Source organism: Colobus angolensis, unplaced genomic scaffold, assembly GCF_000951035.1.
Source record: "Colobus angolensis palliatus isolate OR3802 unplaced genomic scaffold, Cang.pa_1.0 Scaffold320, whole genome shotgun sequence".
NCBI lineage: Eukaryota > Metazoa > Chordata > Mammalia > Primates > Cercopithecidae > Colobus > Colobus angolensis.
This window is the reverse complement of record NW_012116489.1, coordinates 2,942,719-2,962,428: the sequence shown is the minus strand read 5'-3', so window position 1 is coordinate 2,962,428 and position 19,710 is coordinate 2,942,719. Positions and strand designations below refer to the sequence as shown.

The following is a 19,710-nucleotide window of genomic DNA, read 5'->3' as shown; positions in this document are numbered from 1 at the left end:
CTGCCTCCCAGATCCATGGCATTTTGTTCTAGTAGTGGTAAGGTCTTAGAGAGACCAAGTATTTCACTCTTATAGGTGTCTGAATAAAAGGTAAGAGAGAAAATTATTTTCTTGCTCTAAGGCTGTCTAGAGGTAAACAAAACTATGTTTGATTTTCCCTTTTAATAGTTACATAACTATTTCCTTTTAATAGCATATTCCCTTTTAATAGTATATTTGTTAGATATCTTATTTGGGTAATTATGCCACTTTCTTTTATCTATCACTTATTTTAACCCGCACTTTCTTCTCCAAAAGAAACATCAGCCTTGACCATCATGCTAACCCATTCACTGGAAATAAGAATCTTGCCAGTGCCTCTCTCATGATTTATTTTCATTCATATGGGATAGGATTAGAAACGTACACACTTATAGGCCTGTTACTTCTACTTGCTAACAAAGCATTTGTTGCTGAAGGCCCAGATAGGCCAGGTGAGAGGATGGGACATTCTAGCTTCTGTGGTCTCTGTTGCAACTACTCTGTTGTACCCTGATAGTGTGAAAACAGCCATGGGGAACATGTAAACTAGTGAATATGGTTGTGTTCCAGTAAAACTTTATGGACACAAATACATGAATTTCATATACATTTTATGAATATAATTTTAATTATAAAAATATTATTATTTTAAATTTAAAAAGATGTCAAAATGTGAAAACCATTGTAGTCAGAGCCCTACAAAAATAAGCAGCAGGCCACAGTTCCCCATGACTGTCATTTGTCAGTCCTTCATCTGGCCCACCAATCCCTTCTGAATTCTGTTAAATTAAAAATTATAGACAGTAAATTCTGTTTAAATACGAGTGATACTTCAAGAGCTGTTCATTTTAAACTGAACTCAGAAATTATAGTGTAAGGCAGAGAAGGAAATTGTGATGTGTTTGGAAAGACTTGTAGATAAGTGCTGGTATCATCCCCAAATCGTTGTTTCTTCTACCACTGTATCTAGGAAATTTATCTAATAGTAAACCATATTTGGTTTATCTCATGTGTAGCTTTTTAATTTTATTTGTATGTTTTACCTTTGTTTTAGATTCAGGAGTATATGTGCAGGTTTGCTACATAGGTAAATTGTGTGTCGTGGGGGACTTTGATGTACAAATTATTTTGTCACCCAGGTAATAAGCATAGTACCTGAAAGGTGGTTTTTTCTGTCTTCAGCCTCCCATCATCCACCCTCAAGAAGGTCCCAGTATTTGTTGTTTGCTTCTTTGTGCCCATAAGTATTCGATGTTTAGCTTCCACTTATAAGTGAGAACATGGGGTTTTTGGTTTTCTATTCCTGTGTTAGTTTGCCTCCAGCTCCATCTATGTTCCTTCAAAGGACAAAATCTCACTCTTTTTTGTGGCTACATAGTATTCCATGGAGTGTGTGTACCACATTTTAGAAATGCAATCTACCATTGATGGGCATTTAGATTGCATCTCTGTACAGACCAATGGTGAATCCCAAAAATGAGTCAGTAATAAAAACCTACCAACCAGAAAAATCCCAGCACCAGATAGGTTCACAGCTGAATTCTACTAGATATGTAAGGAAGAGCTGATACCATTCCTACTGAAACTATTCAAAAAATTGAGGAGGAGGGATTCCTTGCTAATTCATTTTATGAGGCCAGCGTCACCCTGATACCAAAACCTAGCAGAGATACAACAAAAAAGAAAACTGCAGGCCAGTATCCTGATGAATATAGACACAAAAATCCTAAAAAACAAACAAACAAACAAAAAATACAAAAAAAAAAATACTTATATTTTCCCATGAGAATCTGTCACAACTTTCTGGGTAGAGAAATGGCCATTCTTTTATGAATGGCCATCAGAGAGATAGGCTGATCATCCAGGCTTCTGCAGCAGATGGTCTAGTGAAAGATCCCTTGTTTAAATTCTTCCTTCTATAGCCTAAGACAGAGCCTCAACAGTCTCTGCAGTGAGTCCCAGAAGAAGACAAGCTATTGACTTACAAATGTGACCGAGGTTACTGTTGTACCCTCTTGTAGAATTTTCTTTCGTATACAATGCCCATGTAATGATGGAACTACTTTGTGTATTCTCTTCTCTTTTGGTATGTTTTTCAGATAAAACCATTAGGACATTTTAAAAATTAAAATACTTTTATACCCTTCAGTTGTTAGAGGAATTTTAATTAATGCCCTATACCATCTCAAATGGCAGGTAATTTGTGTGTTTTTTTCCTTCGTTTTTCTTGCTAGAAAAAATTTATTATTCTTCTCAAAGAACTAGCATTGGTTCATTTCATTTGTTCTTTGAGAAGATTAATAAAATAGATTTTTTCTAAGTTGAATTTGTTTCATTGATTTCTGCACTAATATTCATTATTTCCTACTTTCTTATATTTTAAGCTGAGTTTAGTGTTTTGAGATGGTTCTTTTTTCTAATACACTATTTAATTACATCTTACAGTTCTATGGAACAGTAATTTTGATGGGATTCAGATGGATAATTCTTTCGTTTTTTGGAGGCATTAACAAAGATATTCAATGTTATTTATCTGGTACATATTCTGGGGTTGAGGGTTTAATATGTCTTCAGTCACATCCTTTGCCAGCGATGGGTGAAATTTGGGGTCAAGGTGACTCCTGTCATTCTCAGAGCCTCTTTACAGGGTAGTCAGAATTCTTTCATGCTGGTTAGAAGCTACTGGAGACCAAGCTGCTATTTTTTTTTAAGCTTTTATCCTTAATTGGCATAAAGATACTTACACTATATCCTATTGGTCAAAGCAGTCATGGGTTAGCACAAGTTCAAGGTGAGGGGAAACAGGTCACTTAATCGGAGGATTTTCAAATTATTTGTGGACATCTTTAATTTACATAATGTAGTAACTTTGCTGCATTACATGCTAATATTTTAATTATCTCCACTCTGAGGTATATATGTGTCATAAAAATGATTGTAATTAAGAATGTACTCCATTATGATTACTTACCTAGTTCATCTTTGTTGATGACATTAAATATAACCAAGTCTTAACTATTTTAGAAATCATATTTAAGTTTTCAAAGTTAGATTGTATTTCTGATGAAATAGTAATGCTTTATTTCTTTACCTAGGTAGTGCTCACCCATGTTTTTGGCAATTTTCTGCATGCTTCTTTTTAAGAAAACGTTTAAAAACAAGTCTGTGATGTTTTCTCTAATTTCATAGAAGACTGATAATGTGACCCTCGTTAAAATTCTTGCAAGAGAAACTTGTACATCAGATCCAAGAGAAATAAGAATCTGGGTTAAGGTGCCCAAATCACGCTTTTTAGGTTGTTCATCTAAAATAAGTATAACAAATAACTGGATTTCATAAGTTGCAGCTTAGGGAGTTCATCAACTCATAAAGTACAAGAGATGGAGGAACTTAAGAGATGACAGACACTCATCAAGACTGTCTCTCTTAGCCACATGCATTCTGAAGACAGATTTGGACAGTCAGAAGCCACACGTGGGAGTTACAATTCTCACTTTGGTCTTGACATTATTGCTGTTTAAAATAATTTTTCATTTTTATTTTTATTATTTATTTATTAATTTATTATTTATTTATTTATTTTGAGACGGAGTCTCGCTCTGTCACCCAGGCTGGAGTGCAGTGGCGTGATCTTGGCTCACTGCAAGCTCCGCCTCTCGGGTTTATGCCATTCTCCGGCCTCAGCCTCCCGAGTAGCTGGGACTACAGGTGCCCGCCACCTCGCCCGGCTAGTTTTTTGTATTTTTTAGTAGAGACGGGGTTTCACCGTGTTAGCCAGGATGGTCTCGATCTCCTGACCTCGTGATCCGCCCGTCTCGGCCTCCCAAAGTGCTAGGATTACAGGCTTGAGCCACCGCGCCCGGCCTAAATGAGAATTTTATAATTGGTCAAACTAGCCTCTCTAGTGAATATTAAGTGATACAAATCCTAGGAAGATAGTGAGAGATTTTAATTGGTTAAAAAAAATTAAGTGGTACGATGATGTATTAGTGTTTCCCAGAGAAACAGAATGTATAGTGTGAGATGTATGTAGATAGATGAGATAGAGAGAGGTTTTTTTATGCAATTGGTTTACTTGACTTGTGGGCATAAGCAAGTCCAAAATTCATAGGCGAATAGAGTAGAAACTCAGACAAGGGTCAATGTTACAGTCTTGAGGTAGAATTTCTTCTTTGGAAGCCTAAGTTTTGACTCTTACTGCTTCGATTGAATGTGACCCATGCACATTATCAAGGGTAATCTTTACTTAAAGGCAACTTATTGTAGATGTTATTAACTCCATCTATAAAATACTTTCTTCACAGAAACACTTAGATTAACATTTGATTAAATAACTGGGCTTGATAGCCTAGCCAAGTTGACACATAAAACTAACCATTGCAGATGCTAATTCTCACCAAAACATGTATTATTTTGATTAGTTATGTGGATATACCTAGTTGCAAACTCTGAAAGAAGGCTAACATGAACTCCCAGGCTGTGACTGTTAGGAACTGACATTTCAAGATATGTGGGGGTAACATTTAGATATAATTCCTTCAGTTACCAATAATATACTGTGGAGTACCAAATAGCTGGAAGGAGAATATTTAATGCTCCCAACCCAAAGAAATGATAAATGTTTGAGATAATGGATATACTAATTACCCTAACTGACCATTATACATTATATATATGGAAACATTACTATGTACCCCATGAATATATACAGTTATTGTCAATTTTTTTAAAAAGGAAAAGAAAAAGACAATTCCTAGGTTGTTACTTAGATTTGGTGAAGATAGTACTTACCATTGTGACACGTCTCAGATTATAATTGCATTTTCACACATCAACACAAAATTTTATTTATGAATAAAAATGAGTAAAACAGTACTTGAAAAATGAAATTGAAAACAGATTTAATAATAAATTCAGAAAAATATGTGCATTTTACTAATAGTAATGCCATTTATTCTACTTTTCTTCACAACTGGGATATATCAGTTTTCCATCCTGACACACTGCTCGAAATGAATGAGATTTTGTTGGATGATATCCATATTTACAATCAAATTCAACTATGTCACCTGTTTTTGAATAAAGCTTTCGTTGGTTTGTCCACTTTAATTTTATATTATATTTTTCCATAATTTCTTGTGATATTACACATGGATCTGAAAGTAGAAAAATATGAACATAAAACATTAAGTAGTATGCAAATCTTCATAGACTCATAGACAGGTTTTCAAGTAGAATGTTATATGATGGTTGAGGAATTATTTCTCTAAATCCTTTCCAAACCATTGCTGTAAAAATATAATATAGATTTAAGTAAAGTTAAAATGGTAAACAATGTAAAAAATGAGGTACTGTGTTTAATGGATGATAATTTAATGTTATTACCAGATTCATAACATCAATTGTTATATTAAGATAGTTGTATTTTAGAACCTATCATTGCTGTTTCTGTTAGATTATGATTTTGGTGAAAGAATCCAAACTTTCAGTAATAAGATGAACAAGAACTGGGAATCAAATAAAGAAATGTAATGACATTAATAGCTAATAATATGGTATTATTCACTTGAAATTTGAAGAGAAAGCAGGTTTTAAGAGTCCTTATCTCACACACACACACACACACACACACACATTTACACACAATGGTAACAATAGGTGGTGATGAATGTGTTAATTAATTTGTAGTAATCATTGCTTCATAAATTTATCAAACAACATGTTGTAGAACATGAATATATATTCTTTTTATTTATCTACTAAATGTTTTAAAATAAAACATAAATATAAAGAGAAAAATTTCTAAACTTTACATTCCATTATATAAACGTTTGGTAGGCAAGCATTCAGCAGAATGCTTGTTTGTTAATCTGTGAAAATTCTGTTACAAACAGTGAAATATCAGACTCATCACATTGATTTTTCCAGAACCCATGAGAATACTAAAGTACTTACCTAAGCATTTTGGTGGTTCTGACCATTGTCCATTTCTACATGTTATATGATTATCACCTTCAAGTTTATACAAGTTCTGGCATTGATACTCAACTGACGAACCTGGAGCATATACTGACAACGGGAATGAAGTAATGTCTCCATTGTCAATAGGTGGAGGGGGCCCACATTTTTCTGCAGAAACTAAGAAAACATCATTTGATTTACTGGGAGAGCAAATAAAAATGCAAGTTCAAATAAGGCAAATACAAACTAGGCACTTCATATTCTATCAGGGCTTTTGTGATTTGTGCTGAATGAAATGATTCCTGGAGTAAAATTTATCCTACAAACTGAAAGTTGTATTTTAAGTTCTTTTCTCCTCACTGAATGAACACATACAGCATTAACAAAGATGACACCTCGTAGTATTCCAGGATTAAGAAATGTTTTTCTAAATGAGTACATGCTAAACAGATAGAAAGCTATGACAAACACAAAGTTTCTTATTTTAAATTCAACATTCTTTGGAGTTTATTGGGTCCATAGTCATTTCATTCTTTATTTTCATTTGCCTTACAAAAGAAACATTAATTCCTTGAAAAATTTAAACAATACAAATTAATAGAAGGTAAAAGGAAATTGCTGGATTCTTGGTATCGGCAAAATGAGGAACGAACTTTTCTACCTTTTCCTTATGCTAAGTACAACTCGAATTTTGGACACAATGTAAAAAAAAAAAAAAAAAAACAGAAAAGAACATAAGAAGACTCTGAAAGATATAGAGACTTTGATCTAGCTAGAGACTTCAGGACTCAAGGAATGACACAGCAGGGTCATGTGGGTTTTCTTTTGGACTCCTGTGTATCCTGGTTAGGACACTGGAGAAGACTGCAACCCATATTAAAATGAGGTTCAGATAAAAAAAGAAAATCCCCAGAAGAGCCTACTTTCTATACCCAAAAGCCCAGGAAAAGTATTTTTACCAATAACTTACATACTGTAGGAAAGATCCTAAGAAGCCAATTACCACCCTCCACACTCCCAGATAAACAGAGGTCAACTGTGGAACCTAAACTTTCATCTACATGGTCAAGTAACAAGATACCTCTCCCTTTTCCCATGATGTCAGCAGAAGCCAAGTGGGAAACCTGGGCTTATACCCAGCATGGCAGCAATGGAAGCTGCCAAATAAGACTTTTTGCAATCCAGTACTCAAAATATAACACCTAAAATATCTAGAATAAATTTAAAAATTACTCATCATATTAAGGACCAGGAAACCCTCAATATAGAAAAGACAATTATTAATAACAGAAGACAACACTAAGAAGACACAGATGTTGAAATTGATGATGCTTTGAAAAGTCCAGTAGGAATTATAAACCCAAATAGTAAAACAAGAATTAAAAAACAACCAATTGATAGGCTTAATAATACATTGGGAGTTGACAGATGAATAAATTCATGAACTTCAATACAGAGCAATATTAATTACCCAGTCTGAAAATAGACTAAAAACAGAAAGCTGAACTGAGCTTCAGAGACCTTTAGAATACAACAAACAACAACAAATAAGGAGAGGTGATCCAGAAAGAGAAGAGAAAAAGTACCAGACTGAAAACAATAAAAAAAAATGACTGAACACTTCCAAGATTGACCATAAGACATAAACTAATAGTGACATGTGGAACCAACTAATACTGTACAATATTTTTCTCATAACTTGAAAAAATATATCAGCTATTTTGACTTAATTACATTAAATTGTTCCAAATCTATTAAAAATATAAGAAGGGAATGATATTAGAAGCCTGAGGAGATACTGGTAGCTGGAGCGCTTGAAATTACTCTTTTTTGCATTCACATCATTTATCACACATACTTGCCACCTGATATAGTTAGGCTTTGTGTCCCCACTCGCATCTTATCTTGAATTGTGATCCCCAGGTATTGAGGCAGAGACATGGTGGGGGGTGGTTGGATCATGGCGATGGCTTCCCCCATGCTGTTCTTATGATAGTGAGTGAGTTCTCAAAAGATCTGATGGTTTCATAAGTGTTTGGAAGTTCCTCCTTTGCTCACTTGTCTCTCTCCTGCTGCCTTGTGAAGAAGTGCCTGCCTCCCCTTCTGCCATGATTGTAAGTTTTCTGAAGCCACAGCCACGTGGAACTGTGAGTCAATTAAACCTATTTTATTTATTTATTATTATTATTATTTTGAGATGGAGTCTCACTTTGTTACCCAGACTGCAGTGCAGTGGCACTATCTTGGCTCACTGCAGCCTCTGCCTCTCCAGCTCAAGCAATTCTCCTCCCTCATCCTCCTGAGTAGCTGGGATTACAGGTGTGCACCACCATGCCCAGCTAATTTTTATATTTTAGTAAAGACAGAGTTTCACCATGTGGGCCAGGCTAGTCTCAAACTCCTGACCTCAAGTGATTCGTCTGCCCTAGTCTCCCAAAGTGCTAGGATTACAGGTGTGAGCCACCATGTCTAGCCAAACCTACTTTATTGATACATTACCCAGGTTGGAGAAGTTCTTTATAGCAGTGTGAGAATGGACTAATATAGTCAATTGGTACAGTGGGCACTGCTATAAAGATACCTGAAAATGTGTAAGTGACTTTGGAACTGGGTAATAGGCAGAGGTTAGAACAGTTTAGGGGGCTCAGAAGAAGGCAGGAAGATGAGGGAAAGTTTGGAACTCCCCTGAGACTTGTTCAGTGGTTTTGACCAAAATGTTTATAGTGATATGAACAATGAAGTCCAGGCCGAGGTGGTCTTAGATGGAGATGAGAAACTCATTGGGAACTGGAGCAAAGGTCACTCTTGCTATGCTGTAGCAAAGAGATTAGCGGCAATTTGTCCCTGCCTTAGAGATCTGTGGAACTTTGAAGTTGAGAGAGATGATTTAGGGTAACTAGAGTAGGAAATTTCTAAGCAGCAAAATATTCAAGAGTGACAGAGTATAAACGTTTGCAAAATTTGCAGCCTGACCATGTAGTAGAAGAGAAAAACTAATATTCTGGGGAATAATTCAAGCCTGCTGCAGAAATTTGCATAAGTAACAAGGAGCCAAATGTTAATAGCCTAAGACAATGGCGAAAATGACTCTAGGGCATGTCAGAGATCTTTGAGGCTTTCCCATCACAGGCCTAGGAGGAAAAATAGTTTCATGGGCCTAGGCCCTGCGGCTGTGTGCAGCCTCAGGACCTGGTGCCCTGCTGAGTCCTAGCTGCTCCAGCTCCAGCCGTGGCTAAATGGGGCCAAGATACAGCTCATGTCATTTTTTCAGAAGGTGCAAACCTCGAACCTCGGCAGCTTCCACATGGTGTTGTGCCTGTGGGTGCACAGAAGATAAGATTTTGAGCTTTTTTTTGGTTCCAAGTGGGAACCTCTGCCTGGATTTCTGAGGTTGTATGGAAATTCCTGCATGTTGAGGCAAAAGTCTGCAGGGGCGGAGTCCTCATGGAGAACCACTGCTAGGGCAGTGTGGAAGGGAAATGTAGGGTTGGAACCCCCATACAAAGTCACCACTGCGGCACTGCCGAGTGGAGCTTTGCATAGGGGGCTACTCTCCTCCAGACCACAGAATGGTAGATAAGCCAACAGCTTGTACTATGCACCTGGAAAGGCCACAGGCACTCAAAGCCAGCCCATGAGAGCAGCCCTGGGGGGCTGAACCCTGCAAAGCCACAGAAGTGGAGCTACCCAAGGCCTTGGAAGTCCACCCCTTGCATCAGTGTGTCCTGGATGTGAGACAAGGAGTCAAAGGAGACCATTTTTGGAGATTTAAGATTTAATGAGTGCCCTGCTGGGTTTTGAACTTGCATGGGGACTGTAGCCCCTTTCTTTTGGCCAATTTCACCTGTATGGGGAGAAAGTTGGAGGGAAATTATAAAGCAAATTAATCCCAATTTTACAAATGGGTAACTAAATATCAAAGACTTTTTAAAAAACCCATCTTCTAGGTTTTTTGAACTTTTCCATTATTCTCAACTCTATCATTAGTATGTTTATAAAAACCCATTATGAACATCTTCTGATTCAATTAGAAATAATTATGTATATGAATATGTGTTTATTTTTCTTATTTAATCATCTCTCATTAATGGTTAGTTTATAAAAGTATATATTAATTCTTACATAAAATACATAATTGACATTAAAGACAGAGTAAATAATCTGAATAAATCAAGTATACACACACAAAAAAATTGAACTATTTTCTAATTAATAATCTCATAAATATTATTTAAAGTGATTAGTTTTATGTACTGTTATTGGCACTTTAATGGTTTGATTGCAGTTTACTCGAGCAAATCCCACTAGAATGTGACTCATTTCACTTACATAAAACTTATATCCCTAATCTCTGTATTTTATTCCAATATTTTGGATGGCAATTCTTTACTGATTGTCATCTTTTTAAAAATCTAAGTGTAAAAACAAAATGCCATTGAAAATAATTGATCTGGCTGGGTGCAGTGGCTCATGCCTGTAATATCAGCACTTGGGAGGCTGAGGTTGGCAGATCACCTGAGGTTGGGAGTTCGAGACCAGCCTGGCCAACTTGGTGAAACCCTGTCTCTACTAAGAATACAAAAATTAACTGGGTGTGGTGACACATGTCTGTAATCCCAACTACTCAGAAGGCTGAGGCACAAGAATCGCTTGAACCTTGGAGGCAGAATTTGCAGGGAGCCAAGATCACACCATTGCACTCCAACCTTGGCAACATAGTGAGACTCTGTCTCAAAAAAAAAAAAAAAAAGGAAATAAGTAATTAAGTAAATAAATAAATAAATATAATTGATCTTGGCTGATGTAGGGTTTCCCAGCTGCTTCATTCATATGTGATTATTGCATGGTGTTGTAGAAGGAATAATGGCTCCCAAAGATGGCTCTGTACTAATCCCTGGAACATAGATTACCATAACTTGCAAAATGTTACCTTAGATGAGAAAACAGACTATGCACCTATCATTATGAGTCTAGTTGCCCTGAAACTTTATTAATTCTCCATGGTGTTCTTGAGCTACCATTCAACCTTGGACATAGACTGTTCTGCTAAATTCTTCCACTTTGGAGATTCTGACTTCCTCCATCTACTCTTATAACCTCAATATGTTGCCTTATGCTTTTGGAATAAGCAACAGGCAGAGAGGGAAAGGTAGCAATATTCTGAGAACTTGAACAAGAAGATGTGTTCTTTGTCAGACTAAATAAAATGGGCTAAGTTTTGAAGCAACTTTATTTTGGCAACTTAGTTTCAAAATGTCATTACTCACTGAATGGAACCAGAACTTACTGGAGGTATGGCTTATTCTAGTTCTTGGACGGGGAAAACGTGAATTAAACCCGGGATATTTTTTGTGTCACAAAGCAACAGACTTAATCAAAGGCTAACAAAGTCTTACAGACTGTACACAAGAGAGAGCCAGCTTGTATGGGATACAGCTGGTCAAACTTAATTTGTCAAGCTTCTAAAATATAATTGTTGGGCTGACAATAGCCATCATCCCACAAATTGAAGAGAGCTTGTTCATGACATAGAGAGAGCATGGAAATATTTATGCCATCACTGAAGCCTATAAATCCTGAACCCTATTCAATCACTGGAATTTTCTGGTATTCATAACATTTGTTCTTTTTTTTTTTTTTTGCAAATGTTAATCATGTTTAATCCTGTAGTAATAGAAAGATACTATGATTTAACTGTTTACCAAAAAACTATCACAGTTTCAGCTGTTTTAAGAAGACTCAATTTTCTAGAAGTTTAAATTTAGCGAAGACAGGGTCTCACTCTGTTGCCCAGGTTGGGGTGCACTGGTGCAGTCATAGCTCACTGCAGTCTTGAACACCTGGGCTCAAGTGATCCTCCTGATTCAGCCTTGCCAGTGGCTGGGACTACAGGCACACACCACTGTGCCCTACTCTAGAGGTTTTAAATTAAGTATTGAAGATGTGGAATAATATTTGATAACATAACATCTTTTGAAAAGCATACCACGGATTCTATTTCCTGATAGGATGGAATAGCTGGTATCAACATAGCATCCCACTGGAAAAAAATTAGAAAACTGTACAAAATATATATCAAGAACACTGGAAATCTCCCAGCACACAACCATGATGACTAAGAAAATGAAAAAACCTCAAAACCCCAAACTACCATAGCGCACAGCCCCATCTGTTTGCTGGGAGGCCTTTCTTAGACTCTGTGCTGTGAGGGAGAACCCAGGAAGAACTCAGTGGTCTTCTTTAGTTGAGACTAATAAGGTCAGTCTTGGAGACTACGGTGGCCAGAAGTTACTGGGCATAGTAGCAGAGAGAAAGTGGTATGAAGAGAAAGAGCTGTAGAAGTTTCCATGGAGCTCCTTGTGCTTTTAGTTGAATACTGAGCTGTGCAAGCATAGGACGGAATCGTATTGGGCTGGGCGAAGAACAATTACTGAGGCACTATAAAGATGAAGAATCACAAGAGTTCACACAGGACTGGGAGGTGCCATCATTTATGCCACAAGTTTCCAAAAGAATCATTTTCCAAATGCTAAGATGCTCACAAATAAACATACCTCTCAGAAGTATGGACTTTCTAATACGTAGGAATTGATGATTTATTCAATAAAGCATATGAATTTAAATAAAGATACATATTAAATGCTGTTCTTACTTATAAGACATTTTAATTAGAATTTGATTTATTTTCACCTTAATACTTCAGTTTTGTAACCATTTCTTGTCAACTAACCTGACACTATAAACCACACACAGGCATTACTTAAACTTCAAGGGATTATATTCAAGGTGTATTCTTGTTTAATGTTTTTACTTATCACATACATTTGATTTATATAGTTAGGCAAACTATGTTATTGCACATCCCCTTAGACCCAATTGGAACTGAAAATCAAATGAATAATGATAGAGGTATGTGGTAAAACCTATATTTAACCTATATTTAATTTGTTAAAAAAAGATTTATTTCTTTTAAACTTTATAATATATAACAGCATCTGAGAGAAGAGCATTGTACTTACCAGTGGACCTGCATTTGGGAGGAGCAGACCAGCCCCATTCCACACATGAAATGTTGTTCTCCTTGTTTTGAAGACTGTATCCTGTGTTGCAAATAATTTGTACAGTATCTCCTTCCAGATGTGTTTGTCCCGAAGATTCAGAATGACCATTTTCCACAAAAGGAAAGAAACACAGTCCTAAGGACCCAAAAACGGATTAATATACAAGATGGAAGTAGCAAAGAAAAAGTACAACTGCATTTTAAAATATTTTAATAAATCGGGTGAAGTGGCTCATGCTGGTAATCCCTGCACTTTCGGAGGCTGAGGCGAGTGGATCACTTGAGGCCAGGAGTTTGAAACCAGCCTGGCCAACATGATGAAACTCTGTTTCTACTAAAAATACAAAAATTAGAGGGCATAGCGGTGCACACTTGTAATTCCAGCTACTCTGGAGGCTGAGACAGGAGAATCACTTGAACTCAGAAAGCAGAGGTAGCAGTGAGTCGAGATGGCGCCGCTGTACTCCAGCCTGGGTGACAGAGTCTTACTCTGTCTCAAAAAAAAAAAAAAAAAAAAAGGAAAACTTTCAAAGCTGAAATCAAATATAAATGTTTTCAAAAGACTTTAAGTCATGCTACTATATATATATGCTGAAATATGTTTTTGTTTCTTTTATATGTATATATAGAAGAAAATATTTCATGTTGTTGCTCTATGGTTTTTATAATAAAATATTTTATGTTTATAAACTATTTTAGGGACAAAGAACGTCTTCATATATCTATTTCTCTCTTAACTCTCATAAATGTTTCTTAGGAGAAAGATCATTGCTATTTCCTTTGTTGCCTCATCTATCTGTCTCTCAATTGTTTTCTCTTTTATTATACCTGTTATCATTGGAGTCTGCTCTCTACCTTTATTGGAGTATTAATAGCTACACTTTGAAGGACCAAATAAATGATTTATTGAAATATAAAAGTGAAAATGCGAAACCTCCTTACAATGTGCAGAAGAATGGTAAATTCAAAACAGAATATGTATAAAAATGGCATTTCAAAGGAAAACTATGATTAGGCTGCTGCCAAATGAATATTAGTAAAGAAATATTAGCAGCTAAATATATTAATTGTCAGTCTAAAATAATAAATATATTTCAACATGTAGAGCATTTCCAGGTAATGCAAGACAGTTGACATATTTATTCTTCATTGATTCTCATAGGAGGCATCTCAAAATAGGAGGACTACATCTCCCATCTTTGCAGCTCCTCTGGTCACTGCCTCTGTGATTATAAGACCTTATGATCTTGTCTGGCACATCCTTCTTTACTCACTGAATGACATCCATTTAATGAACAGGGCATTTACTCACTGAGACACTTTGGTGTTGGTGACCATCCTTCTTCCGTGCATGTTATGCGAGTCCAAAAAGATTTTGACGGAGACACAAAATTATATTCACAGGAGTAATAGAAAACTTCCCCTGTAGGAACTTGGGAGAATGGCTCATGTTTTTCTTCATCATATAGAATTCCATGTTTTATTTTTGGAAAATCACAAAATGTTGCTGGGAAAATAAAACAAAACTGTAGAATTACATAATAAGCTACGTAAATAAATCAGTAGATTATATTTTAATCATCTCATTTACAGTTTTTTTCTTTCATTTAGCTTAAATGCCTTTGGCTTAAATGCTTTCAAGTGTACAAATTAGGAATGAAAAAACATCACTAATTAAGAGTACAGTAGTATTTGAGGAGGTCATTGTTAACGCATATAAAATTTATATTTTGGAGTGATATGAAATATGAACTCTCCTGCAATGTCTTCAAGAAGAAAACCCTCACACCACAATTTAAGAATGAAGCAGAGTATAAGAGTAGCAAATCTTCCTTATCTGCATAGTATACAGTAGAGGAGTGATAAGGTTGCTTTTAGCTCTCAACTTACTTCTTTTCTCTATTCTCATCGACCGTCATAGATATCTCCACCAGAAACTCTGTCCTATTTTTTTTTCTGGTGCAGTAAAGATGTTGCGTAGGTAGTTTTGTTTTTTGTTTACTAATATCGTTTTGAATATTTTCTGGTTACAAAGTTAATATGGTTTCAGTGGAAATAATTTAGAGATTATAAGAAAATCACTAAGAACAACTCAATCAAGATAAATTTAGAGCTAAACTCTGGTAAATGTTGTATATACAAATATATATTTGTATATTTGTATTTATATATACTTGTATTTTGGTTTTTATAATAAAATATTTTATGTTTATAAACTATTTTAGGGAAAAAGAACATCTTCATATATCTATTTCTCTCTTAACTCTCATAAATGTTTCTCAGGAGAAAGATCATTGCTATTTCCTTTGTTGTATAGCATTTACTTGTATTAGGTATTTTAAATAATCTAGAGATTACTTAAATTACTTAAATTGTATGAGAGGGCTGGGTGTGGTAGCTCATGCCTGTAATCCCAGCACTTTGGGAGGCTGACGTGGAGGGATCACTTGAGGTCAGGAGTTTGAGACCAGCCTGACCAACATGGCAAAACCCCATCTCTACTAAAAGTACAAAATTTAGCCTGGTGTGGTGGTCTGCTCCTGTAATCCCAGCTACTCGGGAGGCTGAGGCAGAAGAATCACTTGAATCTGGGAGGAGGAGGTTGCAGTGAGCTGAGATCACGCCACTAAACTCCAGCCTGGAGGTGACAGAGCAAGACTCCACCTCAAACAAACAAACAAACAAACAAAAAACACATAAAATAATATAAATTGTATGGGAGGATATGCACAGGTTATATACAAATACTACACCATTCTTTCTGAGAGACTTGGTATCCATGGATTTTGGTATCTACTGGGGATGAGTAGAGTCCTGGAACCAATTCCTTCAGGATACTAAAGGACTACTGTATATATGTATATATGCATCCATACGCACTATGGTGCAAGATATATTAAAACAATGTAGAAAATGAGTGAAATCCTCATACTTTTTGACTTTTTTGTACACATACATATATATACATATATACACACATATTTTTTAGTAGACTTTATTTTTTATTTACAGGTTTTTCACAGAAAAATTGAGTGGAAGGTACAGAGATTTCCTACATACCACTTCCTCTCCCTTGCCACATGGATAACCTCCCTCACCATCAATATAATTATCACCCAAAGTCCATAGTTTATGTTAGGGCTCACTCTTGATATTGTACATTCTATGGGTTTGATATACTTTATCTTTGAGTAAGTGTATATATCTTTGAGTAAGTAAAGTATATACTTTATCTTTGAGTAAGTAAGTTCAAGATATTTCTTCAATATAATACTGCTCTTTGTTTTTATCTCAAGGTATTTTTGCAATATAGTACTGCTGCATAAGGAATAATTTTATTTTTCACCTTATTTGGAAGATGTGTGCAGAAATTAAGCTGACAAATCAAGAGAAATTTCTCTTTCTCATCTATCTACGAGTAATGTTTAATGTTGCACAATATTTGAAATATTTTCACCTTGTGAAACCTGAAATTGATTATCTGTTTAAAATTTGACATTAGATAGTTTTGGTAAAGGTATTGAGGGAAAGACTCCTGTCTTGATAGTATTAACCTATCATAACTCTTTCGATTATCCTTCACTCCTCCAAAATTATAGTAGTTTATTTTCATACATTTGCACCTACATATTCTTTGTTATCCAGAATAGCTTGGTTTTCCAGAACTAACTCTATGACATTCATCAAATATTCATTGTGCATATCTACAATGATGCTAGCTAGGAGTGTTAATGTCTTTTTGCAAGCCTCCTTTACACAACCACCCACTTCAAAAGTAGAAAATAATTTTTCTTGTCTCAACATTCTGGTAGAATATTATGAATACATTTCTTCTGGGATATATATACACACACACACATTATATATATATATATATACACACACACACACACACAGTCATACAGTTATTCAACACATAGTGACATTTTGGTCAATGACTGATTGCTTATATGACAGGGGATCCATAAGATTACAGCATAGCTGAAAAATTCCTATCACCTAATAGCCATCATAACATTGCAGTGCAATATATTACTCACATGTTTGTGGCACTGCCGGTGTAAACAAACCTACAGCATTGTCAGTCACATAAAAATATACCACACACAATTTTGTGCAGTACGTAATACCTGATGATGATAATATAGAAGTGTTACTGGTTAATGTATTTCATATACTATAATTGTTATCAGTATTTTATAGTTCACTTCCTCTATTCATTAAAAAATTAACTGTAAAACAGTTAATTTTTCCTCAGGTCCTTTAGGAACTATTCCAGAAGAAACCTTTGTTATCACAGGAGAGGACAGCTCCATGTGCGTTACTGCCCTGAAGACCTTCTAGTGGGACAAGAGTGGAGGAAGAAGACAGTGATACTGATGATCTTGATCCTTTGTAGGCCAAGGTTAATGTGTGTGTTTGTGACTGTTTTTAACGAAAGGTTTTAAAAGTAAATAAATAAGGAAAATATTTAAAAGATAAAAGCTTATAGAACAATAGAAATAAAAAATCTTTTGTACATCTCTACAATTTTTTTAAGCTAAATATTATCTCAAAAGACAAAAAAATTAAAGTTGATGAAGTAAAAAGGTTAATATAAACTAAGGTTAATTTATTATTGAAGAAAAGTTTTAAAATAATTTAGTCTATCCTGGGTGTGTCAAAAACTCAGTAATTAGCACTAAAGAACTTATCCATGTAACCAAAAACCACCTGCTCCCGCCAAAACTATTTAAATAAATTAATTAATTAATAAAATAAATTAGTCTTGCCTAAGTATACTGTGTTTATTCCACCTCCAGTAGTCTATGGTAATGTTCTAAGCTGTCATATTCACTCACCACTCATGTAATGACTTACTGAGAGCAACTTTCAGTCCTGCACACCCTATTCACCGTAAGAGCCATATATAAGTGTGCCATTTGTAACGTTTTATAATGTATTTTTATCATATTTTTTCTATATTTAGATAAACATATACTTACAATGGTGCTACAACTCACAGTATTCAGTACCACAACATGCTGTACAGGTTTGCAGCCTAGGAGCGACAGGCTATACCATATGACCTAGTTAGGTAGTAGGCTATGCAACCTAGGTTTGTGTAAGTACACTCTATATGTTTGAATAAGAAAGAAATCGCCTAAGGATGAACTTCTCAGAATGTGCCCCTATCATTAAGTAATGTATGACTGTTTATACACACACACACACACACACACGCATGCACACACTCACAGTCACCTATATATAGTCTTGCAATTTATTTGCCTGTTTACATTTTGCTTTTCTTTGGGATGCTGTGGTAAGTTGCAGTGAGGTGTGGTTAGGGTTGTCATTTTCTTCCAGCTTCTTTGCTACATGAAGCACAACATATTGCTTGATAAATATTTTGCTACTGGAAGCATGCAGTTTTCTATGTATACAAATGTGTTGCTTCAGTGTGTTGTTTTTGCTCTTTGGCAGGGCTCTCAATAGACGTCTAAACGACAGTGTAACTAACACACACTTACAGATCATTTAACATCTAGGCAACCTTTAGATAGAACGTCACTGAAGTTTCTCTCAGAGACTGGATTGAAGCTTGGACATATTTTTGGTGGGGGCAGGGTTAGGAATTGTCAAAATTCTGTATATTTCTCTCATATTTTTCACTCATCTTCCTCTGCTTTCCCCCTGTTTAGAAATCCCCTTGTAATGCCATTTGTAATAAGTGTATAAGCCACTTAATGAATACCATAAACACAGACTTAAGAAAAATCAAATACACTCATACAGTCGCACTCCTGTGATTACAACTCAGCACTAAAAGTGAAAACAAAATAAAATGAATTTCAAACCAATAGAAATAATGCTTTGCAACACTTCTAAGGGCAAATATTTCAAGGAAAGAATTTTATTGTTCATATTGTTCTCTTACGTCAGGACAGACGAGAAACTATTCAAATAAAACTTCAAAGGTCTGTAAACATTAGGAAACAGCAAAACAGTAAAGTAAAAACCTTCTGGAAATCAAAGGGTAAAGCATAATGATCGAAACTCCATGTACACACATAGTTTAATTAGTATCCTAGACCTTGGTAGAGATTTTGTTTGCAATTCATGTGATATGGTGGTCTTAATTTCTTTCTTTCTTTTTTTTTTTTTTTTTTAGATGGAGTCTCCCTCTGTCGCCCAGGCTGGAGTGCAGTGACACCTTCTTGGCTCACTGCAACCTCCACTTCCTGGGTTCAAGTGATTCTCCTGTCTCAGGCTCCCAAAGTAGCTGGGACTACAAGTGTGCACCACCACACCCAGCTAATTTTTTTATTGATTTTTAGTAGAGATGAGGTTTCACCATGTTGGCCAGGCTGGTCTCGAACTCCTGACCTTAGGTGATCCACCCACCTTGGCCTCCCAAAGTGCTGGAATTATAGGTGTGAGGACCATGCCTGGCCACCGAGATACTCCATCTCATATATATATACTTTTTTAAATTAGCTGGTCATAGTGGTGCCCACTTGTAGTCCCAGCTACTCAGGAGGCTGAGGTTGGAGAATCACTTGAGCCTAGGAGGTCAAGGCTGCACTGAGCCATGATTGTGCCACTGCACTCCAGCCTGGGCAAAAAAGTGAGAACCTGTCTTTTTTTTTTTTTTTTTTTTTTTTTTTGAGACGGAGTCTCGCTCT

General features: G+C 35.8%; 1 protein-coding gene across 2 annotated transcripts in view; it reads right to left on the bottom strand.

The window, feature by feature from the left end:
* Window positions 1–4,837: 4,837 nt before the first annotated feature.
* Window positions 4,838–19,710, bottom strand: part of CFHR2 (complement factor H-related 2) — a 15,846-nt gene continuing 973 nt past the window's right edge. The window contains exons 2-5 of one of the 2 annotated variants that reach the window (XM_011951607.1): window positions 14,355–14,549; window positions 13,002–13,178; window positions 5,977–6,159; window positions 4,838–5,177 (exon numbers count right to left, since the gene is read on the bottom strand). In XM_011951607.1, coding sequence (XP_011806997.1) covers window positions 4,978–5,177; window positions 5,977–6,159; window positions 13,002–13,178; window positions 14,355–14,549 — 755 coding nt within the window. In that variant the 3' untranslated portion in view covers window positions 4,838–4,977. The remainder of the gene's footprint in view (window positions 5,178–5,976; window positions 6,160–13,001; window positions 13,179–14,354; window positions 14,550–19,710) is intronic. The other variant, XM_011951608.1, reaches the window with a different exon arrangement.